At 37.6% G+C, this 22480-nt stretch overlaps 1 protein-coding gene across 4 annotated transcripts in view; it reads left to right on the plus strand.

Annotated features, from left to right (window-relative positions):
- Positions 1–1356: 1356 nt before the first annotated feature.
- The window catches only part of PTPRQ (protein tyrosine phosphatase receptor type Q), a 146964-nt gene continuing 125840 nt past the window's right edge, over positions 1357–22480 (plus strand). For 3 of the 4 annotated variants that reach the window (XM_074870661.1, XM_074870663.1, XM_074870665.1), the window contains exons 1-13: positions 1357–2306; positions 4589–4729; positions 5329–5464; positions 6556–6810; positions 7786–8003; positions 11306–11492; positions 11633–11917; positions 13555–13839; positions 14507–14776; positions 16104–16364; positions 17831–17961; positions 18135–18264; positions 22295–22445. In XM_074870661.1, the coding sequence (XP_074726762.1) occupies positions 2259–2306; positions 4589–4729; positions 5329–5464; positions 6556–6810; positions 7786–8003; positions 11306–11492; positions 11633–11917; positions 13555–13839; positions 14507–14776; positions 16104–16364; positions 17831–17961; positions 18135–18264; positions 22295–22445 (2498 nt within the window). In that variant the 5' untranslated portion in view covers positions 1357–2258. The remainder of the gene's footprint in view (positions 2307–4588; positions 4730–5328; positions 5465–6555; positions 6811–7785; positions 8004–11305; positions 11493–11632; positions 11918–13554; positions 13840–14506; positions 14777–16103; positions 16365–17830; positions 17962–18134; positions 18265–22294; positions 22446–22480) is intronic. The other variant, XM_074870664.1, reaches the window with a different exon arrangement.

The raw sequence follows: 22480 nt of genomic DNA on the forward strand, positions 1-22480 counted from the left end.
AAGGTGGATGTCATCCAAAGTTTCTGAGTCAAGTCCTTGTCCAGTTACTGGACAAGATTAATAAATCAGTGGTCCTACTGATTAATAAATCAGTGGTCCTACTGTTAATGTATTCTTGTCACACTGGGGAGCAACTGTAGGAGTTCTGAGACCAACTTTATTTCTGAGATCAACTTTATTCCTAAGCAGTTTGATTTAACCCTTTTCATGTGAAACCTAGAACTAAAAAATGTCTGTTAAGAGTCTAGCTAGCTAGTCAAAAGGAGAAAATGCAGTACTTAATGCTAGTTGCTTTATTTGTTACTACCACTTCCCAGAGACGTACTCTGAAACTATAGTGCTCAAGTGGAAAGTATTTTCTCAAAGCAAGTTAAAGCCTGTACTCCTGCGGGCAGCTTTCATATTTTGCACATTTATTTATAAAGCCCCAAAGACATAACTATTACATGTTTAAAAGAGTCGAGGAACACCAACTCATAGTGAATTTAAGAGGGGTCCATATTCCAGCATAGCTGGGTAACAGAACACTAAAATCGGGTATGGGAGCTGATCAGACGGGTTGCTGCATTACAAAGCACAACAGCTCTTCACACAAACACTCACCCTACAGCGCCCAGCCTGTTAACATCCCAGCTGACTTCTAGCCCGGTAATCGCAGGAATAGTTTGACTATAACTTCCTATATACGTACACATCTATCTTGGCATTCCAGCAATTTTTAATTTTAACAAAGGCTTTGCGGTGCTGGGCTCCCGGCGGCTCCGCGGCGCGGCCTCACGGCTGGCAGCAGAAGGGCGACAGGCCGCGCCGCGCCGCCGCTTCCCTTCACGCTGGCCCGGCCCGACCCGCTGCCGACGGAGACATCCGCCTCGGGGCCGGCCTGGCGAGCTCCGGGGAGCGGAGCTGCACCTCAGGGAGCGGGAAACCAGCGGGCAGCTTCGGGTTTGGACCGCCGCGACGTCTCCGCTGGACATGAGGGGACCCGAGGGCCGGCAGCTGAGGCCCCACCACACGGCCCTGTTCCCACCTCAACCCTCCTTCCGCCGCTCGGCAGCCGGGGAAAGGGCAAGAAAGGCCAGAACAAATGGGGGGGTGCGGGGTGGGGACAGAGAAAGCGAGGCGGGCGAGAGGAGAGTGACCAGAGCCGGAGAGGAGGCCCGGCGGAGTGGCCTCCTCTCCGCCGCAGGTCGGTGTCTGTCTCCTCCGCGAAAGGGGAGCGTCGCCTGCCCTCCCGGGAAGGGCCCGCGGGGCGGCCGCGGCCGCGGCTGCTGCTGGCCGCCCCGCTCCCGCCTGCTCGACTCTGGGCTCTGCAGATGAGCGCTGCCCCCCGCAAGTCCCCAGCGCCGCCCGGCTGAGTAGCCCTCGTCAGGCGGGGGGGCTTTAAAATGGCCGCGGCAGGCACCAGGGTGTGGGGTCTACCGCGGCGGGGGGCTGTCAGGAGAAAGCGGCGGTGGCTCGTCATTCCGCCGATAATGCTCAGGTCTTCTTGGTGGTGTAAAGATTTCTCCCGGGAATTGTGTGCTGTAGTTACTAACTAGGAATTTAAGAAGTCCTGTAATAAGTAGGTTGTGTGCGAGTTCAGAGATCTATAGGCTCTGCTTTTATATTGAGAAGTAGGATTTTGTATTTTCTGTAAGCAATTTTAGACTTGCTCAAGCAGTTCCTGGTGCTATACTGGTGTGCATGTGTCTTTTGATGAGCAAATTTAACAGAAATGATAATAAACTTACACTGTTTATTCTTCTTGGACACTCTAGCAAGACAGATCGATGGGTTCTGCAGCTGGGGATACTACTTCCACAGAGAAGTGTTTTAAGGCTTATTTTGAACACTGACACGGGGGCCTCTTGCTACAAATACGTACCGTGGTAAACAACCGGAGTCTCTTCAGGAAAGTGTAAGGGGTTACACTGATTTCAATGAATTTTGATCCAGTAATCACTAGTAAAACTTTAAAACCCTGACGTTTTTTACACTGAGGGGTTTTTAAATGACTGATGAACAACAGGCACATCCACAGTTCAGTGAAATTAAAAGATGGCCTTTTGCTGATCTTGGGAAACTTTATATATGTCTGGGAAGAGGCAGGGCCAGAGCTAAGATGCAAATCCCAGGTGCACCATTGGCTGCTGATGTATCTATGTGAAGTATAAATACTTGTATTAGTGTTTCTCATAGATTTCTAACATAATTTTTGTTTGGAAGCTGTTGTGATTCAAACGTACAAGGAACACTGGCACTATAACATTTCATTCTCTATGGATCAAGCAATTCTTCTCCTGCTTTTACTAAAATATTTATTTAAGGTAAGAAAAATATTCCCTTTTTTGAAGGTGGATAGATACTCTGATTGAATGTTCAAAATTGATGGTTCGTGATGTGGACTGCTTTTTTATCTTAGAAGACACAGGGACCTTTCAGTTACTGCTACTGAGCATTCCCAGTCTTCCTTCTATTTAAATTGTTGGAAGCTGGTTTGAGATTCTTAATCTGCTTTATTGCCTCCTGCTTCTGGTTTAATGTTGCTTTCCAGAAGAAGTAAGAGATCCCGGTATCTTTAAGTCCTAAGATAGCTCATATTGCTGTGTAAATTGTCACCTTTTGGACACTGTGGAGACAGGCATGAAGATGCTGAAGATTCAAGGTCGTTTTGGGACCCAGGAGTATACTCTGGCAATGCCTTTAGGAAGTGTTCTTCTGCAAGAAGTATTTTGCTTTCTGATCCAAACCTTCTGTTTTTGGGTTAGCCCTTTGTGTTTGACTGTTAATGTGAGAAATCCATACATAAGAACCACATGTATCTTTCTGCTTAATTTTCTAGTACGCTTTGCAATAGTCTTGTCCATATTTATCTGTATTTAGTTTCTATCTAGTTTTATTTCTATTTGAGTTTTTGTATGTGTAGTCTTTATTTCACATTTAGCTGAACGTGCTTTGCAGCAAAGGTGATTTCAAAGCTCTGTCTATTACTGGTACAAATACCACTCCCTTCCTTTGGAGGAGAGAGCTGTGAGATACTGGCAACAAAAGGACATTCTGAATGCCTCTCATCAGATACAAGTATCGTAAAATTTCTGTGTACACTTGCAAATTTAGTTCTTGTTTTTAGGTCTAGGAGTATGTATTCATATACAGTAAAATGGCATACAATATTGCTGATGGTGGAATATTATTAAAAATGGTTAATTCAATTATTGGCAAATGTTTTTATTATCTTTAAAAGCAGATTTTTCTATTGTTTGGCTTCTCTGGACTAGATTGTTTTCAGGGGATGCAAGCCAGCTATACACCCATCAATTAAAAGCCTGCTACTTTTCCTGGCAAAGTATTCCTTAAACGCTTTTGTGTATGCCATCAATATTAGTCTAGCACGTCGATTCAGGAGCTTCCAAGAGGTGGTATGCACCCTGTTATAAAGGATTTGCAGAGGTTAAAGGCTTTTTAAACTTTATAAAATTTATACTTTAAAAAGTATGATTTAAACTCTGAACATTAAGATCTTGATAGATTTATGGTTGTGTTAGTTTGTCATTAGTTAAAGGAAGTTACCTTAAACCAAACTGACTTCTAGAGTATGTTGTATTAAAAAATAGAAAAGAGCTGAGTGTTTTTGCTTTTTACGGGCTTTTTTTATGTGGTACATTGCTTTACAAGAGAACACAAAATAATATAATAATAAAACTCCTTTTAGTGTACCAGGGTTCCTATTTGGTTTTTAGTTTGTTTTTTTGAACTGCATTTTGAGTTCATTGCTAAATGATGACATTTATTTGTCATCCCAATTCATAAAGAAAATAAAAATGGAACTTAAAAGACAGAACTGCAGTCTTTTAATAAATGTTATGTGATAGGGATTGGCATCACATGCCCCAATTTCTCTGAATTTTAGAGGTGTGATTCACGTTTATATCCTGTTAAGCAGAAGCAACCCCTAAGTTTCTGGTTCCAAATAAATTCAAACACAGAAGGAACCTGCTTCTCTAAAGAACTAAGCCAAAGTCCTTCAAAGGCAGGTACAGTTATGAAAAAGGTGGTGCCAAAAATACAGAAGACTTGTGTCTAGAATGAGTTGACCTCTGTAAGAAGTTGAAATGCTGCACAAAGATTGTACTGCCATGTCTAAATTGCATTGGTAGGGAGGTGTTTAATAAATTATTTCTTTACCTCTTGAATGTTGCTGTTTCTTATTCTGAGATATTCAGAAGTTGTGAAAGTGATGCCACTGAAGTCTTTACCACATAATGTGAGAATAGGACTGAGACCTCCCAGTCCTGACTGACTGCTGTGATTGCAATATGTACATTGCAAGAGAAATCTCTGACCTTGTTTCTAAAATGATGACAGATTTTTCCTAGTAGGACATATTTGGATCAACTGACACGGTTTGGCCACCTCTGGAGAGAAAACTTGAAAAACTTATGAAGCCTCTGTGTCACACAGTAGAGGTGGTGACACTGGTCCATATAAAAACTCTTGCTAGCTGAAAAGTTCTAGGTAAAATGGTTTAAATTGACAGAATTTAATTTTTTAGTTAGATACATTTTCTGCATTTTCTACTAAGTTGCATTCATGTATGTTTCTGTTGCAGGGTTCAGACAGCCTAGACTGTGGCCAGGTGAAAAAGCCTGCTACTAGAGTAGTTTTGATGGAGTGGACTGAATTGCCCAAAGGAGAAAATCCAGACTATTACATTGTAACCTATCAGCTTGCAGATGCTTTCAGTGAAAAAGTAAATTTCATCAATCATCTAAGTGATAAGTAGTTCAATATGTATTTAAGCTGTAGATACCAGTAGTTAATGGGTGTTTGCTTTTTTTAAAAAATAATGTAAAATAGCAAATAAAGAAAAAGTTTGGAAAATTTGTACTGAATTCCGTGATTCATGTCATTTCTGTGCACTCTGAGAGTCCTGTTGAAGCCAGTGAGACTTAAATGACCCTTGAATATCCTGGCTGAATAAGGATAGATAGGCATGTGTTCAAAGTTAAGAATATGCAAGTTCTTCAAGGTACTGTGGTTTGAAGGAGGAGTCTAACTTCTCCAGGATAGGCACAGACACTACCCCCAGATCTCTGTGGGAGGGCATTGTTCTTGTTTTGAGCATATGATGTGCTTAAAGAAAATGTGGGGATTTTAATATGAATGTGTTTGTTAATAGTTTGATTTCTAAAAAGTTTTGTTTTACATGTATTGGGAATTTTGCAGTTTAACTGCAGCCTTAAGTTTGACATGCTGCAATATAAGCCACCCTTTTAAAATCTTCATAGATCATTTATGAATTGTATTTTTATTACTTTCACTATATCCAGAAATTCTTTGAACTTTCAGAATGTAAGAAATATTTCTAAAGTTAAACAGAAACCTCTCAGCACTACAATTCTGCTTGAGGAAAATAAGAAGTACGATATTACAATAGAATCCCTAAAAAATGGCCGAATCTTAAGTGTAAAATCATTTATGACACGTAAGTAGAGTGGTACAAAAATATTTTGGTAACATTATAGATAGCTTAATACTGAAGATTAAAGAAGTAGGTGTTGAAATCCTGAGTTTACTCATGTATTTGCAACATTTGTATCAATGTAAGTTTTCAAACAGGAAGAAGGAATAATTTTATATAACTCATTTGATTTGTATAACAATATGGGACTGATGTAAGAGTTTGGGAGATTTTTAAATCTGACAAGCTTCGGTATACTACAGTAATTCTAGGAGGAGAGATTTATCAAAGAGGACCATGGAGGAAGTTACTTAAAGCCTGGCAATTTCATATCACTGTAGGGTTGTAATTGTTTGTCTTATATAAATTAAAAATACTAAATTTTTTTGTTTCCGCTTTATGACAGTCCCTCTTTAAAAAGGGTTAATGAGTAACTTGAAGATTCTAGTATTGTGACTAACTGGGACAGACAGTGTAAGAATTTTTGAGTCTAGCCACTGACCTTACAAAAGCGAGACTTAGAGCTGTAAATCTGTTCAGGACCACAAGTCCTGCCGATTGCTAGAATGAAAGGGCTTTCTAATCTTAATTTTGTTGATTGCTTTAAAATAGTTTATAGCATTACCTCTGTACACATTACAAGTTGATACTAGGTTTGAAATACAGTCTAGGATCTGAATACAAGCAACATCACTGGGAAAAATACATAGTAAGTTGAAAATATTACAGCAGCCATTAACTCTGCTGAAAGTATGTTCAGCAAGCTACAGGAAATAATGGTTATGCTACTAATGTGTACTGCACTTGACATCTATTACTTAACTGATACTCTATTAAAGTATGTAGTTTTACAGGTAAAAACTCCTTAAATACACTTTTATTTCTGGTTGCTTCAGACATAAGTTTACATACCATGACAATAAAGATGAGCAGGGCTTTCTTAATGGCTCAGTAAGACATTTTTTGTTTTGACACTACCACTACCTTTCTTACCCTACTGTGTGTATCCCTCATTGCTTCCCAAAAGAAAAAAATAATAATATTGATGCAATAAAACTTTGAGTTAATTATTCCCTCGTGGTAAAGACAGTATTTATTTTTTCTTGGTCTACTAGGTGGAATTTCAGAAAATGACATCAAAACATTTGTAACAGCTACTACAGTGTCTTTTAACTGGAGTACAATAACCAAAGAAGTTTCAGTTTCAGTTTCACTGAATGATACTTCGCAAATTATAAAAAAACCCAGTGGATTCCTTGTATGGAGTAATTTGACACCTGCCACTTTATATACATTTAAGTTTATGTTTGAACAATTACATCTTGAATTTGTAAATGTGTCTCAATCAGTGGATGTTCAAGCTGAAACAGGTATGTGTTAGTTTGTTGTAGTCACAATGAATGCAAGGAAGCACTGCATACTTTCTAGAAGAGTTAAGAGTAAATTGTAAAGAGCCTGTATTCCATTTTATAATTTTTAATAGATGTGGATTGTTTAATTTCTAGAAAGCTGAAAGAAATTGAATGTTAATTATATAGAAAGGTTATTACTAATTAATATTTCTTAGTATTTTTATGAGCAAGGATACAAATTTGTATGTGCAAATATTTTAAGCTAATTACATTTTTTGCAGTCTAAAATAGAGTCAAGTGAATGTTGAGGTTAAGCATTGTAATTATTTGAGTGTATGGATTGAATTTGCTATATCGTTTCCATGAAAAGGCAGGGAGAATTTTGAATTTGGTAAGGATTTGGAACACTTTTTGCCAGCGTTCAGAGTGATTGTTTTGTACTGCTGAGTGGCTAACCTAGCTACACTGTTTTGTTAGAATTGCTGTGAAGGAGGCAGGATTCTGAGGATGTCACGGCTTGATTGTGTAACTTCATTCCTTTAAATACTATGATAACGCAACTTAAAATCTTTAAAATTAGGAACACAAAAGAAAGGATTATATAGGCTCAAATTCAAGGAAATAATTATTTTCCTAAAGCCAGGAAACTATTAAAAACAAATGATCTGTTAACTTCAGTTTTAAAATTTAAAAAATGAACCATCAGAAACTAAGCTTAAAGAATGATTTTTTTCCTAGAGTAGCATAAAAATTAATGGATCTCTTTTTTTTGCCTCAGTGAGTTGTAGTTGATACTCTTCAGTCAATCAGATTTTTTAAGACACTCAGGAGTTTGAAGGAGTGTTGATTCATAATTACTGAATTTTGAGGGGTTTGCAATTGTGAATTAATTAAATGCTACTGTAATAAAAATGTCTGTAAAAAATCTTAAACTGTAGCACTGCCATGAATGGTTCAGGATATATTTAAAATCCTGTCGTTGTTCACCTATAGGCACCTGTTCCCAAGGGTGGGTGGCATTCCAAAGCAGCTGCTATCGAATGGGTAAGGAGAGCAAGCCATGGAAGGTGGCACAACAAATCTGTAAAACATCTTCACGAGGGGCGCATCTACTTGACATAGGGAGTGAAGAAGAGCGTCGTTTTATTTTGTCTTATCTCCAGACAGTTAGTCAAATAATCATGTTATGGACGGGTCTTAATGACCTAAAGGTCAGTCTATTTTATCTTCTTTGCTATTACATATGTGGAAGCAGGAGAATTTTATATAGAGCCCAATTCTTTGAAATAGAAAATGCTACACGGTAAATTGGTTATTTGTTTGTATAGTCATTAGTAGTTATAAGAGGAATCATTATTCTTATTTAGAATTACTGAAAATATTTAGCAGGCCATAGCTGGGAAAAAAACACACAGTTTATGCATAACCTGTTTCTTTTTTCATGAGTACTTCACAGGGAAATTGTTTTGCCTGTAGGTGGTGCTGCGTTACCAGATTTTAAATTTTACTCTATTCGTACGTTACTTGCTATGGGTATGAGTCTGGGGTTGGCTTTCTCAGTTTTGATGCAGGTCTGAAATGTTAGCTTAGCAAAGTCTGTCCAGTATGGATGCTGGATAGGCCAGTGGAAGAAGGGGTTGGAGCAAGGTATTTCTTGTAAAAAGTTTCCTGTGCCTCATATTTGGGATATGAGGGTTCTTAATGCCAGCTCTGCTGTTATTAAATGACTCACTGTGGTGTGGTGTGTGATTTGGGAACAGCTACACAGATAAATGAAAGTATTGGGAAGGCTTTCAGAAAGGGAGGCACTCAGCCAGAAATGTGGGATCCAGTCTTCCTGTGATTAGGCTTAGTGAAAACTTCTTTTATGGTAAGTATCAGAAGGTTGGGAGAAAGCTACTGTTTTTCTGTTTTGAAAATCTATACTCTGAAATTTAATTTTAATACTGTTTTTTGTCAAATTAATTTTAAAGAAATGCTCCGAAAAACAGTAAAAAGAAAGTAAACTTTATTTGTAAGGGCAGGAGGTAAGTGGTAAACATGTCATAGACAGAAAATTTATTTTTTGCAGACTCTTAAAGTAACTTAATGGGGCTACAGAAACAAGTCAGAGTGGGATAACATGCAAACTGAGAAAACACAAACTTGTCTAGATTAGTGGTTAGAGAAGCACTCTGGTTAGTAGATGCATTCCTGGTTAGTAAAGCACCAGTAATATATACATCTTACATGTAATATTGTTTTATGCATGAGATTTTAGAACTGCCATAATTTTTACACCATAGTGATATTAATTGTAACCAATTTGGTATTTTAGAAATAAGATAGTATTTGTAAGAGGCTGCCAGAAATAGATGTCCCATGAAAGCATAATATTTTTGCACGTTGGAAAGAGTGCTAGAAAGGTGGCTTTTTTCTTTTTAAACTCTGATTACACAGAAAAGAGTTAATTGCCAGTTTGGAATTTGACTTAGTCAACTGTTTAATCGTTACATGCATTTTATGTTTGTGGGAGGCTAGTCAGTTAAATGAACTAGATGAGTACCTTGTTTTAAGAGTAGCAAGGGATAATAATAAAATGCTTTTTTTTCAGTTACTTCTTTCCTAAATATTTGTACTTAGCGTGTTCAAGTACTGTATGAGCATGTTACAGTTCTTCTAAGTGTCATTGTTGTCATTTGTTCTCATCTTATGAGAACTCCAAATTGTACTTATCCCAGGATTCAAAGATCATGGGACATATGCTAGGATTAGCAGGACTTATTTAAAATCTGAGATAAAAAATGTAGATTCAATTATTTTTCCTTTCCCTTCCATATTTGAACCATTAGGGAATTAAATTTCTGTTTTCAGGTTTTTTTCTCCCCATACCTGTGAGACTTGAAATGTTCTATGAAAAAAAGTTGAGACTATAACCTACTCAGAAGATTTCAGCAGCCTTAGGAAAACTGCCAAGCACTGATAAAAATTAGTGACGTTGTGAGCAGGTTTGGTTCTGCAGCATTTGTATTCTTGCAGTTTCTCCTTCTTTAACCCTGTTTTGATCTGTATCTGCATTCAAACCCTTCCTGATGAGGGTGAGCGTTCTTGTGAAAGACAACAGGGACTCTGGAGATGTAGGTCAGTGTGCTGGGTAAGAATGAATGGAGCGCTTTGGTGATACCCTGTCCATCACCACATCCATACACATCTGTCCTGACACTCTGTGCAGTTCTTTAGACTTAGGAAGTGGAAAAGGTGGCCAAAGACTGTTTACTGAGGTTTTTCTTTTACAAGCCCTGCTACAGAGATTTGTATCATAGTAGTATTTTGTGGCTTCCTGTCCTTGTAGTTAACTCTGGTGCCCAGGAAGTCCAATATAAGAAAAAGATATACATTGATCTACCCAGTATTTTTGAAATGGTAGGCGAGACACAAAAGTCCTCCTGAAAGTGATTTTGAATTATTTCATACCACTGAAAATCTTCTTCGCTCTCTTGGGAAAAAGAAAGACATCACAGTATTTTATTTTTTTCAATTCAACTGATGAATTGAAAAAAATAAACGTAGTCTCAACAAACATGATTTTTTATTGTTTCCTCAGAGAAATGGAAAAAAATCTTTTTTTTCCTCCCCCCACCCGCTTTTGAATATCTCTGACAAAATGGAAAAGCAATGGAAGTCTTAAAATTATGGTGGTACCTCAACTTTTCTCCATTACAGTACTTAAAGCATTTACTTAGATTGTAGGACCACAGACTTGCTATGCCTGAAAGCACTTACGCTGGTATTCCTCCTGAGAGCACTCCAATGTCATGCATAAATGTGTTGGGTTTTTTATTATTCTCCTGTAGATGTTAGTATATGTTAGTGCAGTGCAGACCGAAACCTGTCTCCCACTAGAGAGGTCTGCGTTGCAATGCTGTAAGCATATTCTACAAGCATCTTTCCTCTAAAATACCATGTTGTCCCAGTCTAGTATTTGTAGAGCTCTGCTGGAGAACCTGAAAGTACCTCAAAGGTTAGAAGCTTGGTGTCAGGTGTGAGTGTCCTAACTGCTGAGCTACTAGCAAATAGGAGAGAGGGGGAAAGATAGCATTTCCTCATCTGATTGTGAATCTAGCCCTGGATTTTTTTCAGCTAAAGGATTTTTGCTTTCAGAACAAATTTATGAATATTTTTGAATGACTGATTTTTTTTAAATGAAAAACATTTTAAGAAAATTATCCATCCATGGTTATTAGATTATTTGATTAATATTGATTTTTAAAGGATTGTTTGTAATGATCAAACACTCTACATTAGTCTTATGTGGCTTATATTATATTATAACCTTGTAGTCTTTTGTAATGGCACAGAATTTTACACTGAAATATTTACTTTATTCAAAACATTCCTATATAATTAATTTGTATAAATGAAGTATGTGAATTTTGGATGTTTAGGAGATATGCTTGCAATGAGTAAAGCCTTAGTAATTCATCAATATAATGTAAAAATACATGGGGGTTTTATTTCATTTTTTTCAATGTAGGAAGAAGGTCAGCTCTTGTGGACAGATGGATCTCCTTACCTTCTAAAGGCTGGTATCTCACCTTTGTCAATGATACCAGAAAATGAAACTGACTGCTATGCCCTTCAGAGAGATCCCACGGGTCCAGATTATTTCTTCACAGGATTTTTCTGCTATATACGGCTACCATATATTTGTGAATATGAATGTAACTATATTTTTTCCAATCTTTTGCATTTATTTTTAAAAGCCTTTCCCTGATTATGTTTATCTTTGAAGATAAAAATATAAAAAGACAAAGGTTTTAATTATTTTCAATGTTTTTTCATTTTTGGTGTTCTTTTTCAGTACCTCTGGTACCAGAAAACTTCACGTTTAGTGTGCACGATGTCAAGACAACTGAAGCTGTATTTACATGGAGTGGTATGGACATATGGCTTGAGTCAGGCTTTGCACTTATAATTAAGTACTATTTTGATCAGTGGAAACCATACATTCTGAGCTTTCCTGTGAATACAACTCAAACAAAAATTACGCAGTTGTCTCCTGGCCTTTACTATAGTTTTTTATTAGCAGCAAGGAACCCAGAAGGAGCACAGACTATATTAAGTCCAATTCTGAAGGTAGAAACAAGTAAGTTACAAAAATAAATATCAGTAATAACCAGATAATCATACACTTTTTATATTATTCCTTTAATTACACTATTCCTTTGTTGATATTTTGTCTGAAAATATAAATAACTCTCAGCATGAATTCTGAATCCAGGATTGACCAGTTGCTATAGTGGATTCCGGCGTTTTCATTTTGCTTTTGATCTAAAATGTTTTATTGGGGTTCATGAGGAAAAACTCAGGAGTTTTCAGTGGCCACAAGCCAGCTACCAATTCTGTTTCTGTGAAGTATATTATTCTTACCATAATTTTACTCACAGAATTCCTACTGATGTCCAAAGGGAAAGTTGGATGTCAGAGTAGCAGTAAGGTATTTTTTGGCCATGCTGATAAAACGCAGAAGCATACATTCCAATCTGAAGTAAAAGATTTTTGGAATTAACAGAGATATCCCTATATATCTGTACTAAAGATTAAGACAAGCTTCATGGTTTAAAAAATGTGTTTTGACCTGCTGCATGATGAAGTATGGCATAAGCAAAATTAATGAACCAATTAACTTGTGTTTTAGTAAAATCTAGCTGAATGAAGCCAAATTACACTTGCCAGTTCATAGAGATGAAAAATACCTTTGCATCTAAAGGTAGTCAAATGGACACACCCTCAAGGAAAAATTACTTCATGGACACAATTGTAGGTGGAGATTTTCTTCAAGTTCCTGTTTCTGTGGTACTGGGAAAATACTCAGATTTGCAAAAGTTAAAGAAAACATACTGCCCTAACATTTTTACCAATTCTGACAAGGCAGTCCAAATATGAGACAGATGTCCATTTTCTTAAAAGTCAGAACAAAATACAGATTCTTCTTCAGGGGAAAAAACAATTCCTTTTCTCCAGCAAGTACACTTTGTACAGTTCACCTTTTCCCCTGGGCTGCTTTAGTGCACTTGAAAGTCCTCCTGTCTCCTGTGCCTAACAGCTTCTCTGCTCCCTAATCTGATGGTTTCTTTTCTGTATGTAAGACCTTGTAAAGCAAGTTACCTCTGTAATGGAGGAAAGATATTCCTGATTTCTCCTATGAGAAGCAAATGTGTTTTACCTCAGAAATCAGCTTTTCATCTGCAACATTGCTATCTACAGAAACATGATTGTCCAGGCAAGGAGAAATAAGACAATTTACTAATTATTAGACTGGTGACTGAATTGTTGGAAGAGGTGTAGGAGACATAATGAAGAACTGTTTTAAAATTATTGATAAAAATAGTGTGCATTGAACACTTACACTTTCTGAAATTCAATAGATTTTGCCATTTAATTCATTAGGACCAGATTTTAACCAGCATGGGTAATTCATACCATTTCTCTTAGACGATGTTTCTGATCTGACTGAAGTACAGGATAGAGGACCTAAGTGAGGAGACTGAGTTCTACATAAAGACCTGGGTCATTCCGAAATCCTCAGTTAGATAGTGAGATTATTCCCCTGTGTATCAATATTAGAGATACAGTCGAAAGTTGCTTTGATTTGCTCTAATACTATTTAGCATTTATGTAAGTGTGTACTGTTAGCTTTTCAGGCTGTATTTGAAAAAAAAGTTATTGGTAAAAGATACCAGAAGCTATTATCCTATTTCTATTCCTAATCTTATTCCATAGGACCACTGCACTCCCAGAAGTTAAAAGCTACATATGTTTCATATGCAGAAATACATTTAAAGTGGAAGCCTCCACAGCATTCATCCAGTGCTTCTTTTCATTATTACCTCCTCAACATTTTGGATACTGAAACCAACATCTGGGAACAGTTACTAGTTGAAAAAAGCAAGACTTCAATAGTAATAGGAAATGTAAAACCTTATCATCAGTATCAGGTATATTTACAGAATGTAGCTGAAAAAGGAACTCTAAGCTGCCATGAGAAGCCTATATTGATCACAACAGGTGATGTATCCATTTCTGGAGGTTTTATTTCACTAGACAGATTTTAAATTGAAAATACAAGGCATGAAAGTATTTTTAAGGCCATGTACAGATTGCAGTTTGTTGGGATGTATTGGGGGGGAAAGTCGGGGGAATTCTTTTCTGTATTCTCTGTTTACTGATTCTAACCTTCAGAACCTTCCAGAGGAGTGAGTGTACCTATACCCTTATTTATTTATTCACTTACTTAGTTACAGCTCATTAATCTGTACTAAAGAAGTGACATGCTATTTTATAAGTATTCATGGTTTCTTATTTAATTTTACAAATTAGAAACATTACATGATGTCTCAAATTACGTAGGTGAAGACAGATCAATTTATTTTTCTGATCATAGATACTGTGACTCAGATTGTGTTATCTTTGTTACTCTGAATATATCCAATGGGACGTAATGTGCTTGTAAGATAAGTCCCTATTTGTTATGAGAAAACAGAAAGCAGAATCTGCCTGTAAAAGGTAGTTGTCTACAAACTATTTTAAGAAGTAATTAAATGATTTAATAGTTTTAAAATAATGAAATTTTTAGAAAAAAAAAATAAACCAAAGGGCATCATTGGGAGATGATTGTAAATTGATGGTAAATTTGATCTACGGTTTTATACTGACATCTTTTTCTTTGATCAAGCTGTCAGTCCACCTACAGCTGTATATATTCACCCAGAGGATGTACAAGAAGAGAGTGTAATCCTTCACTGGAAGCTGCCACAAGAGAGTCAGGAATCCTACATTCAAGTGAAAACTAATGCGGACATAGGTGGCACTACAAAGTTTTTAGTAAACAGTACAGAAGAATTCAAGATTGATCTCCTAATTCCTGGAATGACTTATGAAATGTCAGTGGCAAGTGTGAATAATGGAAATATGAGTGAACTGAAGACCATTCAGTGCACTTTAAGTAAGATAACCTTTTAACAGCGGAAACTACAGTCTATAATACACACATCAGTCTCATTATCATTACTATCACCTAACAGATTTGGTAGATCAAGTCAGTTTGCTTAACAGCAAAACCAGGATCAAAACCAGAATGTGAAATGTACCGATCCAATCCTAATTGTTAACAGCAAAGCAGATGCTGTTAACTTTCAAAAACATGCAGCCTTGGGAAACACACTGGTAGTACTGAATATTGCTTGACTATGATAAGGACCAGAGCAGGGAATCCTGTTCCCACTGACAGAAGAAATCCAGTGAATCACTGATTTGCAGTGAAATAACAAAATATTGGAATGGTTGAAACAGACTGTTTAGGAGGAGAGAAATGTGCCTTGTGAGCCCGTCCAGGGGATGTGGGGTCAGGGAAGGAGGAGCTGCTGTGGCAGCTGAGTTATCTGCAGGGAGGACTGAGGTGAGCAGAAAAATGTGTGCAAAGATCTCTGCCAGGAGATGTGTTAGGTGTTCTGTGAACCGTGAGAGAGAAATTACCCTGCTATTGGTAAGAGGGTGCTGGGAAATTTTTAAGAGTTAGAAGTAGTAGTAGCTGAAAGGTAAAAGCTTTACATTGTTTATCAAAGGGTCTTTCCTGTTGGTCATAATTTACCAAAATGTTGAAATGCTTTTGGCACAGTATACATTTTTTGCATATGTGAAAGTAATGGGCGGGATTCACTTACACATGTGGTACGTAAAGGCTGCAGCTGTCGGATTATAGATATATGAAATACTGCGTTGTCATTTTTTCTAAAGGATTGCAGTATTTTGGAGGGTAGCAGGTTTAGTCTTTTTCAGAATTATTTATATAGGTTCAGATTTAATACCTCGTTCAAGACAGATGACAGAAAATTCTAGATGGGATTTTTCACCGCTGTCAGAACCAGCTCTAAGGGAAGAAAACTAAACACATCAATATTTGCATCCATCAAATGCATCTCCTTCTCCATGTTCATCTCCCTGTCCCCATGCACATTTCTGCATATTTTTTCATCTAGTCTGACTTACCCTCATGATGCAGTTGTTGTTGAAAAGGTAATTAATTGATACCTTTGGAAGCCTAACTTGCTTTGATTCATAAATCATCAGCATTTATGATTCATAGATCATCAACTTCAGGATTTCAGTAATAAACACCTAAAAAGGTCAGGCTGTTTATTGTTTCTAAGCAATGACATGTTTTATTATGGTAGCCATTTGTTTGCACTGGGCAAGCTTCAGATTTATTGTGTGGTTTTCATTGAATTTATTTTCAACAGATTTAATATGTGGCTTTTTTCTTCTTCTTTTAGAGCCCAAGCCTGTTCAAATTGTAGTTCCTTATGTGCTTTATAGCAATGCTGTGGTATTTTTTGTTCGCATGCCTGATACTGGAGTCTTTGATGGCATATATGTTACAAGTAAAGGAGGACCTAATGCGACATTCATTTTAAAAGGTGATGGTAAAATAACAATTGAAAACCTTACTGCAGGAACAGAATATGATTTCTGTGTCTCCACAAAAAGTGGAAAAATGTTGAGCTCCTTTTACCATGTACCTGGTGTAAAAACATGTGAGTATTTTAAGTTTGTTTCTAAAAAAATTGCACCATATTAAATTTTGATTTGTAAACTGTTTTAACTTTTTTATTTCAGTGCAGTAGAAGACAGGCTATTTAAAAGTGACCTTGATATATCTGTGTAAGCAATTAATAATTATACTAACACTAGCTGTTTTTTAAACAAGACTATAACTATACCTTTCTAAATGGTGTTTTTTATATCAAGTCTATAAAAATGTCTAGCAAGTATTTCAGGAATTTAAGCTGTATTAAATTGTTGTCCTTGTGGGAAACAAGACACATTTTGACCATTTCTTTTAGCCTGAAGATGAGTATCAATTAAGGTACTTCTGTGTTTTGAAATTAGTAAGTTTATTCCTCCTGGTGCACTTTAAGCAAATAATAAAAGTATTGAGATTCCCATTTTTCAAGACAATAAATTCAATAACAAAGACATTTTAAAAAGTATTATGGGTAGGGGACTCCTAGCAAGGCCTTTGAAAAGGCATTTTAATAAGAACTTAAAAACTGTTTAAAAATACTTTCTGAAATTCTATGTTTTGATTTTCCTGTTTTTAATAGAAGTTCTTATTTTCCTGTTTTATAATTTTCCTTTGAAATTCTTTTCTGCTCTGTTTCTTTCAGAGTATAAATGTTATAAAAGGAAAAATAAAAGTAGGATAAAAAGCAGCAAGGAAGAAAGGAGAATGAGAGCAAGACAGAAAAGTTCTTCCCCAAATAGTGAAAATCTTGAAAGCTGATTTTTCTTAAAATATAGTTTTAATAAAAACTTGGGATTTGATTGATCTTATGAAAGTATTTCCTAAATTTAGTGTGAAACTTCCTTAGAAAACCTAGTTTTGTTCTGTCTCTTCTGGGTCCCCAAAAACTTGGAAGAAAAAAAATTATTGACCCCTCATGTGTACAGTTTTTCTTAGAAAAACTGAAAATTTTGGTACATTCCGGCCAGAAACAACTGTGTTGGGGATAAAAGAGATGCAGAGAATAGTGAAAGCTCCTTTGTAATGTGATCTGAATTGTGTCAGACAAGATTACACTAATTAGGGATAAAGGGTATTTGTCTTGCCTGGTCTACCCAGTTTTGCTGATCAGTTTGACAAAATTTAGGTACACTCTGAGAACTATGGTGGTGGTATTGGGGGGATTAACTTCATTCTGGAGGACTTTCCCACCTAGGAGTGCCAGCTCCTCAGGGAGAAAAGCGTGTTCAGCCCCGTGTAATTTTAAGATAAACAAGCAAGCAGTTTTCCTTAAGTAGTGGCAATATTATCTCTTTGTTCTTTTTTTCTATTTTGTAATATCTGTGTGTTTGCATGCCTGAGATCAGATTTTGCCCTCTATTTCTTTGAATCTGTTACTGATTGTGTTCAATTTTATGTCTCCTCAGGAGATATAAAAAGTGTTGGATTGAACAAAGTCTTGGATTGAACTATAATGTGTTTTATGTTCTTCTGTAGGTCTGGCAGCTCCACTCAATGTGCGAGAAGGTAGCGTTACAGACACTTCAATACAGATTGCTTGGGACCGTGCTGATGGAGATTTTCAGCAATATGAAGTTACATGTACAAATTGTGCAAGTGCTTTCAGGGTATGTTTTTTAAAAGACCACTTGTGTATAGGCAATGCAGTTATTTTTCAAAGTCTTCTATTAAGTAATCAGAGGTTAAATTAAAAACTATATTAAAATAGGTGGATGTACCATTTACATAAGATAATCAAATTTTGCAAGCAGTTCTGTGAAAGCTGTATTTGGCTTTCCAGGTCCAGAAGGTCAAGCAAGAAACAGCAACATTTTCCAGCCTTACTCCTGGTAAGCTGTACAACTTTACAATTCGAACAGAAAAGGAAGGTTTCAGAGACAGTATTTTTGTGACAAAGGAAATAGAGACAGGTGAGACCACAATGTTGTCAAATTCAGCATTTGTTCTACTCCATCTGTATATGTTGTTTTCTCCTTGCATTTTATTTTTCTCGCAAATAGAGAAAAGTAATTCAGTCATCTTCATAATTTTCTCCTTATTCTCTTTCATTGTTATTTTCCTTATTCTTTGACTGTGTGTGTCCTTTAAGAATTTGAATATGGTTACAGTGTACAATGAACTACCAATGTTAACTTCATAATGAGTCAAGCAGGTGTACAGTCAAGTAACTGATACTTGCATGCTGGCTGCCAACATTACAGAAAACAGTATCTTTTTCCTTAGACTTCTCTTTAATGTTTGATTTCTCACTTCAGTGCCGGGTTTGAACACACTTAGGTGTTCAGAACCAAATTAGTTTTATGATGTTCTCTCATTGGCCTCCCCTTACATCAGAACTAAATTTGGGCTTTTCTACGTTTAGTTTTACTTTGGGTTAGGACATTTGATTCTCAACAGCATAGTTCTGTTCTATTCTAGTTCTTCTCCTACTTACTAGTGGCTTCCTTTCGTTATGTATTCAAAAACTATTATTGTTACTCTTTTTCTGTTCTAAATTAAGATCCCTTGAAGTCAGATTTTTCTGCTTCTTTTTCTCACTCCAGCAAGTATGTTCATTCTGAAGGGTTCTTTCATTTTTGGAATGATGTTTCTCCTCTTTGTCCATATTGGGCTTTCACTCGTAACACAATTATGTTGCTTCTTTTTGATGGCACTGTGAATAGATCTGTTCAGATATCACCAGGAAGTAAGTACTCTGGCCAGTAACCTTCACATCTGTCTTTAGATAATAATTTCAGAGTTGTATCAGTTTACTATTGCTTCTTCTTTCAATAAGCATGTTCTTATTCCAGTGAAACTACATTAAAAGAGAGTTCAGAGTCTCTGAGCTGCTCTTTGTCTCCCATAATGCTCAGTGCCATAGATACTGAGATGCCCTGTTCTAGTGAAAAATGGTACCTTTCTTGGGTGTAGAGATCATGGTGTGGAGACAACAACAGTTCTGGTTGTTAGCTCTAGATAAAATCTGTGCCAGACTAGCAGTGACTCTTGGCTATCAGAGTAACTCAGCAGTGGTTCTGATGCTGTCCTCACTCTAGAGATACATTACATTGCTTTTTAGTTGTAAAGTTATAGCTAATAATAAACTACCTAGTATTTTATAGTTTAGAGGTATAACAAGGAAGGATCTTGCTAGTTTAGGAAAAGTCAGCCTCAAAAACATCTTTGGATTCTTTCAAGGACTTATCAAATACTTCGTAAAGGAGATACAATTGATACATGCTGTGTGGATTTCCAAAAACCTGTCAGTGAGATTCCCTTACCATGGCTCTTAAAAAAGCAGCCAGTCTTTTAAATTAACTTAACAACAAGGAATAGAAAATAGAAGTATTTTTCACAGTGGAGGGAGATTGTCAGACGACTTCTGGAACCTGTTCTGTCCAACACATTCATAAATGATCTAGAAAAGTGAGCAAACATGGAGGTGACGGAGTTTGCTGATGTAAAGTTACTCAGGATAGTAAGGACGAGAACTAGTGCAGAATAACTGTGGGAAATATCATATATGCCTCAGTAGCTGAATGTTAAAATGTCAGATGCAATTCAGTGTAGATAAGCATAAAGTGATAAGCATAAAGTGATACAAAGGCAAAAATAACCCAAACTTCAGACATATATAGTCACCTCTGAGCTGATTGTTGCAACTCTGGAGTGGCATCTTGAGAATATGATGGGTACTTCCATGAAAAGATCAACACATAGCTCAGCAGCAGAGTAAAAAGCAGCTGGGATGTTAGGAGAGAAACAGAAAACATTGCTGTATTGTCTATAGAAATCCAGGTACTCTTGCCTCTTGAATACAGCATGCAGTTCTGGTCCCTTTGGTTGTGTGGTAACAGTTCACCCACACACCCACAAAGGAGCCCAGAGAGGCAGTGGCTGGAAGGGGAGCCCAGATAATACACCACCAGGCTACTCCCAGGCCTATCACAGGACCCATTCAATCTCCACAAGCCCAGAGGACCACAGTGGCAGGTGGGAACCCAAACTACAGACTCCTGATGAACAGAGAGCCTGTCCAGGTCCTTCTCAGGGCTCTTGGGAGACCCTCAGCCCCTGTGTCTGGGCGCGGAGCCCATCAAGACAGGTCATCGGGAGGAGCTCTCTGGATCACCTCTTGGACTAAGAGTGTTACTGTGTAGGGGCGTAGGACACGTTGTGGGATGTCAGGGAAAAGTAGTTTGGGATTGCATGCGGGCTTATTATGGAATGCTTAAGGGATGAATCAAAGGCAGGAAAAGGGAGGAGATAGGTGATTTGGGGAAGAACAAGTGTGGGAAACTAGAGGGCTAAGGAGATAGAACTGACTCATCACATGTAAATAATTTGGTTGTCTGACTGTGCCCTGCACCTGATCAGCACAATCTGTCCTATGTTATTAAATCCTGTTCTAACTCCTTCCTATTCTGTGAGCATGTTTGTGTACAGGAGTGTGAGTGCAGCAAATGGAGTCAGACCGTGAGTCAGAGGGCCCTTTTGTCTGTGCTGCAGCATCTGGAGCGAGTGCAGCTGTGTGACTGGGTGACCACTGGTGACATCCAGCTGGATGAACTGGTGGGGAGGTCAAGTGGCCTGGGAGCAAGGGGTGGATGGGCCAGCTCTGGGTGTGAGACCATCTGTGTGTCTCCAAGGGTGAGAGCAGAGCAGGGGTTGCCTGTTGGGACCTGGGAATTCCTGGCCAGCTCTCTGTGTGTGCCAGCAACTGGGGAGACAGGGATCCAGGCTCATCTACTGGACAGACTGAGTGTCTGAGCCCAACTGCTGGGGAGATCCACCTTGTACATATGTATTTAAGTATTCTCACTAGTGGACCTCTATTCTCAGCTGGAGAGCAGAGCAGGCTGAGGCCGTTGATGCTGTCTGTGTTTGTGTGAGTGCTCTGTCTGTCTGTGAGCTGTGTGGCCAGCCATGTATATGTGTATATATGTGGTGTATATGTGTGCTCTGTGTGTGTGGCTGCTGGGAATACAGCTTCAGCCTTGCTGCTGGTTGGACCTGGGGACATGGTCTCTCAGGCTGTTGGATCTGGCATGTTATATTTTTCCTTTAATGGGTCGCTATTGTGAAAAAGTAAAGTATAATAGATGCAATTGGAAAGGCTCATAGAACAGCAGCAAGTGTGATCAAAGATAGGTAATGTTTTGCATTTAAGGAACCACTGAGCTAAAACTGATACAGAAGCAATGATGTAATGTAAAATCATTTGTAAGAGGATAAGTCATGGAGAGGTAATTATGGAGTGAGTAAGAAATGATAATTCACAGACATTTCCTTTACAAGAACTAAGGACTTGAAACTAGGAGAGAGCAAGTAGAAAACAAGCAGAAGGAAATGGTTGTTTATTAAATTTGTAGATAAGTGCAGAACTTCTGGCCACGTGACATTTTGTGTGATGATTGTGGTCATAGCTTCAAGTGGAGACTGAAGACATTCATAAAAGAGAAATCTGCTAAGGTTTAATAAATTCACAGAAATCACCTTTGGCTCAGGAAATCCTTGGGCTGCAAACTACAGTCTGGAGATAACTAATAATCTAATAATCTCTGGGAGATAACTAATTCTATGCAAGTCTTGTTTTTTTGTAGACATATGCTTTTGGCCACTTGTTGAATACAAGATACTGTGCTAGTGGGGACTTTGGTCCCAGCTCAGTGTGTTACCTTTTTTCTTGAGGTATTGTCCATTTTTGAGGAACTCCACATCTGTCAGAACTGCACGAAGTAGCATTACAGAGCAGCAAGCAGTTTGGCTCTGGATCTCGCGGATAACAGAAGTCCCTGTACACATTACTGCAGTGGTATTAGTCTGTGTGTCCTTGAGATAAGCAAGGACATGACATAAATTTTTGTGGAGTTTTCATTGCATTCTGATGACATGAACCCTGTCATAAAGTATTTGAAATGCATTTTAAAAGTAATACTTTTTTTAATTGTCACACAGTACCAAGCGCAGTTAAGTATCTGAACTATAGCAGAAGCTCTGAATCAATAACTGTTACCTGGCCACCAGCCCAAAATATGTTTGATGGATATGTTATTTCAATAAACACTACGGTCTTCAATGAAGAGAAAAAGTTAACTTCTGGTGTAAGGTATGAGGATTACATTTAAAAAATAACTGATGTGA

The sequence above is a fragment of the Strix uralensis genome, chromosome 5 (genome assembly GCF_047716275.1).
Source record: "Strix uralensis isolate ZFMK-TIS-50842 chromosome 5, bStrUra1, whole genome shotgun sequence".
NCBI classification, from domain to species: Eukaryota; Metazoa; Chordata; class Aves; order Strigiformes; family Strigidae; genus Strix; species Strix uralensis.